The sequence below is a fragment of the Chaetura pelagica genome, unplaced genomic scaffold (assembly GCF_000747805.2).
Source record: "Chaetura pelagica isolate M959 unplaced genomic scaffold, ChaPel_1.0 scaffold1446, whole genome shotgun sequence".
NCBI lineage: Eukaryota > Metazoa > Chordata > Aves > Apodiformes > Apodidae > Chaetura > Chaetura pelagica.
Window position 1 is genome coordinate 25,697 of NW_009953662.1, and position 9,110 is coordinate 34,806.

At 45.3% G+C, this 9,110-nt stretch overlaps 1 protein-coding gene across 1 annotated transcript in view; it reads right to left on the minus strand.

The window, feature by feature from the left end:
• The window catches only part of ABI3 (ABI family, member 3), a 27,674-nt gene extending 19,521 nt beyond the window's left edge, over positions 1 to 8,153 (minus strand). Inside the window, exon 1 of the mRNA XM_010000324.1 lies at positions 8,108 to 8,153. Coding sequence (XP_009998626.1) covers positions 8,108 to 8,153 — 46 coding nt within the window. The remainder of the gene's footprint in view (positions 1 to 8,107) is intronic.
• Positions 8,154 to 9,110: the final 957 nt, after the last annotated feature.

Here is a 9,110-nt window from a genome sequence, read left to right on the forward strand (position 1 = left end):
TGGCGGGCCCCCCCCCCCCCCGCGTTCCGGTTGTGCGTGGGCGTGGGGTGGGGATAATCCCGCGTGTCCCCGCCTCGCGCAGCCTCCCGACCCACCCGTGGGCGGGGAAAGGGGGGTTCAAGGGCACCGAGAGCCACCGGTCGAACCCACGGGTGGGTCCCCAAGGTCGAAGCGCGGGTGGGGAAGCAGCACCCGTGGCTGGGGGGGTCCATCCCTTCCTCCCGGCCCCCCCACGAGCGAGAAAATGGGATGAATTCCTCCTCCAGACCCCAATAAATCGCGCTACAGGCAGCGAGGAGAGGCCGGAGCATCCTCGGGATGTCCCCGAGCGTCGCTGCTGCCTCGTCCCCACCCTTCAAAAAACCCGTTTCTCCCTTTATTTACCTGGTTTTTGTTTCTATTTCCCCCTTATTTATCTATTTCACCTTCTATTTCACCTTTATTTATCTCTTTCCTCCTTTATTTCCCTCTTTATTTCTCCCTTTCCCCCTTTATTTCTCTCCTTCCCTCTTTATTTCCCTCTTTCCCCCTTTATTTCTCTCTTTCCCCCTCAATTTCCCTTCATTTTTTTCCTGTTACCCTTTTTCTTCCCTATTCTCCCCTTTATTTCTGTTTTTACCCCCATTTCCCCTTTATTTCTCTCAATTTTTCCTATTTCCCCTTTTACTTCCCTATTTTCCATTTCCCATTTCCACTTCGATTTCCCTCTATTTCCTCTTTCATTTTCCTCCATTTCCCCCCATCCCCTTTATTTTCCCCCATTCCCCTTTTATTTTCCTCTATTTTTCCTCTATTTCTCCTTTATTTCTATTCTCCTCCCATTCCCCCATTTTTCCCACCACTTCCCCTTTATTTCCCAATTTTCCCATTTCCCCTCTTCTCTATTTAACCCTTTTATTTCTCTATTTAACCCTTTTATTTCTCTATTTACCCCCCTTTTACTACTCGATTACCCCTCCTTTTATTTCTCCATTTCCCCTTTTTATTTCTCCATTTAACACTTTTATTTCTCTATTACCCCCCCTTTTATTTCTCCATTTCCCCCTTTTATTTCTCTATTTACCCTCCTTTTATTTCTCTATTACCCCCCTTTTATTTCTCCATTTAACCCTTTCATTTCTCTCACAAAAACACACAAAACACCATTTCATTCACTTTTTGTTTTTTTGCTTGTTTGTTTCCTTTTTGTCGCTGTTTTTTTGTGGTGCTTTTTTTGTTTGTTTGTTTTTGCTTTCTTTTCCCTCTTTATTTCTCAGAATGAAGCAGTGGGCAAAGCAGCTGGTGGCAATAAAAAAAGAAATCAAAAGAAAAACCTTCCAACCTCCAGAAGAGAAAAGGAGCCCAAGTCTGGCCCCAATCCCAAATTCCACTTCCATCCCCAATCCCAAACTCCATGTCCATCCCCAATCCCAAACTCCACGTCCATCCCCAATCCCAAACTCCACGTCCATCCCCAATCCCAAACTCCACGTCCATCCCCAATCCCAAATTCCACTTCCATCCCCAATCCCAAACCAACAAAAACCACCTCAACTTGAAGGGACCAGGGAAGACCAGAAGAAGGAAGGAGAAGGGAAAAGAGGGGGGAGAAGAGAAAGAAAAATCACCTGAAAAGAGGAAAAAAAACCATCACAGGAAAATAAGAATGATTATTATTATTCTGAGCAGCCTAAAATTATTATTTTAGGAGAAGCAGCACCCTTGGGTGCACCCACCTTGGGGATGAGGTGGTGGGTGCTCCTGGTGTTGGGGTGCAATGATTTGGCTCCATCCCCCCCCCCACTCTGTGCTGCCATCAACCTGCTGCCCTTGTCCTGTCCCCCCCCTCCCCAAAATAACAAACATAAATGCCACTGGAATTAAAAAAAAGATGAACCCATTGACTGATTCCTCCAGCTAAAAAAAACCAAGGAAAACAGGAAAAAAAAGAGGAGGATGGAGGGAAAAAGTCAAAATATCCACGTTCCAAAAAATCAAGAAATGGAAGATTGAGCATGAAAAAAATAATTATATAAATCAGTCACAACCAAATATTTTGGACTGCTGAGCTTTGATAACTGATGAACCACCAAGTGAAAAGGAAAGTCCATAAATTCCATTTTTTTCAAGAGTATTTTTTTCTTTGGAAGGAAAAAAAAAATAAAATAAAAAGAGAGTAATCATTTTTTAATTTTTTGTTTTGTTCATGATTTTTATTTTTTTCCCCTAAACTACAGCACGTGGAGTTGCCACTACCTAGGTTTTTTCTCTTTTTTTAAATCTATTGTCAACTAAGAGGTAGATAAACAAAAATGAATTGGTTATATAGAAGGTTGTGCCCCTGGGTTGGAGGTTGGGGGGGAAGTTGAGGGTCTCCGTGGGCACCGGGATCTCTGGAGCTTCCCGGGGGATTTCACCTCTTCTGGATCCCCCCTCCAATTTGCCAAGTTTCAATCCTGCCACGGGAGGGCAGTGGGATGGGTGGGAGTTCCAGTTTAGGGACAGAATTCCTCTTGGAATGAAGGGATTTGTTCCCGAGCTGAAGCCGGAGACGCTTGGAATGAACCAACTGCTGAGCAACCAACCCTCCCCACCCCTTATGGCCTCTTCAAGGGTGAATTTCTGCCCTGATTCTGGTCAGTCCCATTCATTTCCCAGGATGATGGGAACACCCAGTGCCATTCCCTGCCTCCCATCCCTGGGAATCCTCTGCCCAGGACCCTGCTCTGGATCAGCCCTTCCCTGCCCCGACAACTTTGGCCAAACTCCTTCCTTCGTGTTGCTTTGCAGGGACCATTTCCCAAACAGGTGTCCCTCCCCACCCCTCCAAAAAAAAAAAGGCTTCGTTTCTGGCCTAAATCCCAACTTCTGGGGCTGAAACGATTCATTAAATTATTATTTTAAGCAAAAAAAATAAACAAAACCAACCAGAAATCCCTTTCCCTGCTGATCCGCGGCACCCAAATCCTGCCCACAGTTCAGCTCTGCTCTGCTGGGGGGAAGGGGCTGCTGCTGTGGGCTGGTGGGGAATCCCAGCATGGGCTGGTGGAGAATCCCACTGCCATGGTCTGGTAGGACATCCCACCATGGTCTGGTGGGACATTCCATCATAGCCTGGAGGAACATCCCACTATAGCCTGGAGGAACGTCCCACCATAGCCTGGAGGAACATCCCACCATGGTCCAGAAGAGCATCCCACCATAGTCTGGTGGAGAATCCCACCATAGCCTGGTGGAACATCCCACCATGGCTTGGAGGAACATCCCACTATAGCCTGGAGGAACATCCACCATGGCCTGATGGAGAATCCCATCATAGCCTGGTGGAACATTCCACCATGGTCCAGAAGAGCATCCCACCATAGTCTGGTGGAGAATCCCACCATGGCCTGGTGGAACACCCCACCATGGCTTGGAGGAACATCCCACTATAGCCTGGAGGAACATCCACCATGGCCTGATGGAGAATCCCATCATAGCCTGGTGGAACATCCCACCACCACCCCCTGCCCAATCACCCCCCCACTGTGCCCCACCACCACCACTCCAGAGCTCCATCATCCAACAAACCCCCCCCCCTCACCAATCCCATCACGTGCAGTGAAGCAGCAGGGACCAAAACCCCCCATCCCAGTCAGCCCAGTGGTGCGTTTCCCAAAGGATCCAACTCAACCACCTTCCTCACCAGCTCCTCTTCCTCCTCCACCCTGCAGATCTCCCCAAAAACTGTCTCCCCACCAGCTGGGAGGGTCTTTGCTGAGCTGGCCATGGGGGGGCTGAGGCTGGATCCTGCAGCAGGGGGGACCCCAAAACCTGTCCCTTGGGTCCCCCCACCAGCTCTGAGGTAGTTTGCACGTGTGTGTTCCCAGCTCCCAGCACCTGCACGGCCCCCAAAAATGAAGATACCCATTAAAAAAAATCAAAGAAAAGAATCAATTCATGATGGAAGAGCCTCTGGCTGGTTTGGCTCCGCTCTGGGTTCTCATCTGCAATCACAAATGAGCAACAAAAGGACAGAAAATTAAAACAAATATTAAAAAAAAACCAACCAAACCCAAAGCAACCAAAAAGAAAAACCCCAAATAAAAAACACACCAAAAAAACCACCTTAAAATAAGAAAAAAAATAAAGGCTGATTCAACCAAATGGGGACACATCTCTCCCCACATGTCACCAACATGGAGCCATCCTCAGATATCCCAAATTCATTCATTCTTGCCCAAAACCACTTCCCAAAAGTGGGAAGCTCGTGGTTCCACCTCCAACCAGCACCTTGAAGCCTCCCAAGCTCCTCCAGTGCTGCCCCTTCCCTGCTCCCAAAGCCAACCCAACCCCAAATCCCACAGCCCCCAGGAGCCAGCACTTTCCCAAGGATGCTTCAGTTATTTCCACACCTTTTCCAGGAGTTAAAAAAAAAACCCACCCAAACCCCACCAGCTTTCCCAGGATTTCACCCCGAACGAAAGAAAACGCGACGACGGGGCAAAGAAATCAAAAAAGACCAAATAAAACCAACCCCAAATCATCAGAACATGAAAAAATAATAATAATAATTAAAAAAAAAAATAATTCAATGACTAAATTCTCTGAAAATCATCAAAGTTCCCAAAACAGCCTCGTGGTGTGTAGACCAGCAGGGGACAGGGAGCCCAACATCCATCAAAAGAAATTCAATTAATTCAAGGTTTTCAACTGACTTATTATAATGAGCCTTGAGCTTCTGATCTTGGGTTTTGTTTCAGAGTCTAGAAAGCACTCAAAATCAAGCTAGAAATTAAAGAAGGATCATTTCCCCCCTTCCCCTTGGCACTGATAAACTATCTAAATTTCACTGCTTTTTTCTCTCTTTTTTTTTTGCCTTTTTTTTTTTTTCTTTAATGCACTAAAAAAAAAAGTAAGAAGAAGAAAAACCAACCCCCAAACCTAATGCCCAGGAAACACAAAATGCAGCTGAGAGGCAGTTTCTTTGCAATATTTACACTGGATTTTTTCCCCTGGTTTGACCCTATAAAAACCCTTCCAGCTTCACCAGCTGAGAGGGAACACAGCCCCGGCACCCACGGGCGCTCTGAGCACCCAGGAAAGCCTCAGAGCTTGGAAAAGAAACAACATGAACATGGATTTGGGATTCTTTTTGTTCTCTTTTTCTCCAGCTGGGTGGCAAAAGAAGACTCTGATCAAAGGAAAATGAGGAGAACCCCCCCAAGGTTGAGTCTCTCCGGCTCGTTCCGGCGACGCTTTACCCGGGATACAGCACCAAGTGCTTCCCCAGGTGGGAATTTCTTCCTCCTCACACCAACCCCGGGAGGCAGGAGAGCAGCATCAAGCCCAGGGAGGGGAAACTGAGGCACCATGAAGTGCTTTCCTTACTTGCTTTCCTTTTTTCCCCACAGCAGGAGAGAAAACCAGCAGCACGAAACCATTTTATCCCACTTCCCTTCCCCTGCATTCCCTGTTCCCAACTTCAAAATCCACATCCCTCCTCACCCCCCAGACAGGGACAGGTCTAGAGAGCAGCTGGGGCTGCTTCTTGTCCACTGGGGTGGAAAAAACCCTCAATTAAAAATTAAAAACAACCCCCAGAACCTCTATTAAGTTTTTCCTACGATAAAAACAAGGCAGAGAGGAGCCGATGGTGCTGCTCACCCCTCCAAGAGGAGGTTTCCTCTAAATTACTTCTTTATTCTGGTGCAAAAAGACTGGAGGAGCTAGGGAGGGGCTGGGGATCCTTTCTGCTTGGTTTGGGATCCACTAGAATTTATCTTTTTATCCTGCTTTTCCATTCCAGAGCTCGTTCATGTCTCCTGCCACCCAGCTCAGGCTGGGAATCCCACTTTATCCCACTTCCCCTCTTTCCAGCTCCTCAAGCTTGGCTCCAGAGAAAGACAGGAGATGCTCAGAGGAGTCTTCCTCACTGCAAATCACTTTATATAAATAATTCCCCTCGGGAAAACAAAGATTCCCACCAAAAATAAGAATTAAGTACCGATCACTCCAAGGCAGCGGGACCGGCTCGGGGAGGAAAAAGCATCAAAGGTTTCCCTGAATCATCAGATTTTAGGTCAAGATCTCACTGCAACAACCAGATCAACAGGACCAGAGGGGGGTGCTGGGGGTGGGATTTGGGGTTCTGTTTGTTTTGTTTGTTCTTTTATCCCTCAGTGATACAGTTTGAACCAGTTATATCAAAAACGCTTGCTGTCGGAAGAGACCATTATAATCACCGATGTCTGAATACACTGTTCTGTGCAAGGCTGGAAAACAGCAAAAGGGGGGGAAAAAAATCAAGAGAGAAAGAGCCAGAGATTTCAAGTCATTAAAAAGCCCATTTTTTTTTCTCCCCAGGATAAAGACAAAGCTTCCTTAAAAAAAAAATCCAAAATATTCAAAGAAAAGGAGGAAAAACCCCCCTCGTGGAAGCTCCTCTCCCACCACCCCGAGGGGCAGGAGGTGCCAGATGGTGCTGCCAACCCCAAATTTAGCTCTTTACACCCCAAATGTATAGGAAAAAGTGTTGTTCAGTGAGAACTCAATCCCACCTTCCTCAGCCAGCCCAGAATTTGGGGAGGAGGGGTTGGAGAGACAACAGGGCAGTGGGACAGCAGCTCCCACTGCTCCCCAATTCACTTTAGCACCACTGAGTAGTTTATATTTTTAAACTATCATTCAAAAAAAGAAAAAGATCTTTTTTTTTCCTCCAGGCCCAGTGGAAAAAACAGCAAATGGGACTTAAATAATCAACCCTGTGAACTTTTTTTAAAGCAGGAAAAGGTTCAAACATTGTGGTTCCTCAGGGCTGGATTTATCCTCTTTCTCTTCTCGACGTGTGTTTATATGAAAAAAAAAATGGCTCCTGTTAAGTTTTTCTTCTCTCTTTCTCACTTTTTTTTTCCCCCCCCTTCATCTTTTCCCTGTTAAATTGTTTTTCCTCGGTAAAACGGAGGCAAAAAACTCTGTAAAAATATTTAAAACAGCATCATAGTGGAGAAGATGGTTCGACGCTGCCCCCGTGGCAACACGAGAGGCTGGTTCCTTTGGGTTGTGGGATATATATATAAATATAGATTTTATATAGATATATATATATATAGACAGATATATGGCTTCCAAGTGTTTGATACAAAAAAAATAATCACCTGAGCTGGTGTGGTTTAAATACCAGCAAACCCCTTGTGCCCCAACTTTGCATAGTCAACACTGCCCAGGAGTCCAATCCTGACATCCCAGGAGTGGAAGAGTTTTTGATCCCAAAGCTCTTAAATAGGTTGATGGAGTTGGATTGAAAACAAACCAAAAAAAAAATAAGCCTTTCAGCCAGTGGCAGGTTTGAGTTGGGATTTTTGTTGCAATTTAATTAGAATAGGTATTTTAAGTAGAAATAAAGGGGTTTTTTTCTGATGGAAATAAGTGAATGGGATCCAATTTGGCTGAGGTTTTGAAGGGGGGTGACATCTGAGAGGTCTTGGGTTGTGCTGAAGTTCATCAACTGGCTTGAAAAGGCCCAAAAGGGACAAAAAAAAAGGAATGAAAACTCACAATTCATAGCTCACAATGAATGCTGCCATCTTTTCCACTATGCCTGCAATTCCTGTCGTTCTCCATAGAGAGCTCATAACACTTGGTTACCTGCACATAACTCCTGGCTCATAAGAAATTATGAAACTTAACTTCTCTTTTCATTAAAAAAATAAAATATTCAAGACTATCAGCTTTTATATAAAATATCAGCAAGCCACCCAAAAAAAAAAAAAAAAAAAAAGAAAGAAAATCAATTGCTGAGGTAACTTCATACCTTGAGGTAGTTGTTTTTTTTTTCCTTTTCTCTTCTTTTTTTTCTTTTTTTCCTCTTTTTTCACGATTTTTTCATTATTTTTTGCCTTTTTTTTTTTTTCCTTAATCCCTCTCTCCTTGATCAAACTCACAGCAATTCCTGCCCTTCCTCCCCCACCTCTCCCTGGTGTTGCAATGGTTTGAAGGACAGTAACTGCTGCTTGAGTTCCCTCCTCGAGGGACTTTTCCCACCTTCCTGATGCTGAATTTGGCTTCCAAGGCCTGGTCTCCACTTTGGAAAAGCAACCAAGGTGACTTTCCCTCCCAATTCCCTCCTTTTAGCCCCAAATTCACTCACCTTGGGTTCCCCCCCAAGGTTTCTTGGTGGGTGCAGGATCCACCATCACCCCTCTCCCCTAAAATCAATCAAATATTGCTTTGATTTCTCATTGTTTCCACCCTCAAGCTCCGATTTGCAGGAAAATCAGCATCAATCCCAACTTTTGCTTGGATTTGCTGCAGAGAAACACAGAGACAAGACCTTCCCCCTGCCTGGAAGAGGTGATGGCAGCAGTTACTGTCCCTTCCAAATGCCCCATCTTAAAAACAAACCCTTAAAATCTATCTCAGATAATAAAAACCCACCTAAGAGTGACGGGAATCAGTGACCATTTGACTCATCTATTTGGTATCAATTCTTCTCACTGCAGAAAGGAGGGTGGTGGGTTGGTGGTGGTTTGGTTTGTTGGTTTTTTTTCCTAAATGATGATTTTATAGTTTGGTTTAGTTTGGGGGTTGTGTTTGGAGTTTTAGTTTAGAAAAGAAACTGAGAAAAACGAGCCAAGCAGCTTCTTTCCCCTCTTTGAAGGGTTTGGAGATGAGGGGGGTAAAACACAACTTGCCCCCCAAATTGGCACCTCCCCACTTGGCTGCTAAGAAAAAATAATCCCCTGGGTTGTTTTCTGGAAAATCCTTGGATTCCTTCATGGTTCTGGTGGGATTTGGGGGCAGAAAACCCCCCAAAATTGAGCATAAAACTGGCCCTGGATCAGTGGCAAAGCTGAGTTCCCTGTGGCTGAACATCCTTCCACTGCTCCCTCCCTCCCCAAACCATGTCTTTACCTCCCAAAATCTGATTATAAAATGAAAAATCATTTAATTTTCCATCAAGCAGGGGCTTCTTTGTCTTTTTTTCTTTTTTTTTTTTTGGTGGTGTTTCATGCTGGTTTTTTGAAGGGAGGAGGGAAAAGCCCCTTTTCCTCACCCCTTCCCCTCCTGGGATAATTTGTCACATCTCTAGGCTGGGTTGTCACCTCCACGGTGGGAAAAATGCTCCTGTGTCCCATTCTGCCATTATTTCA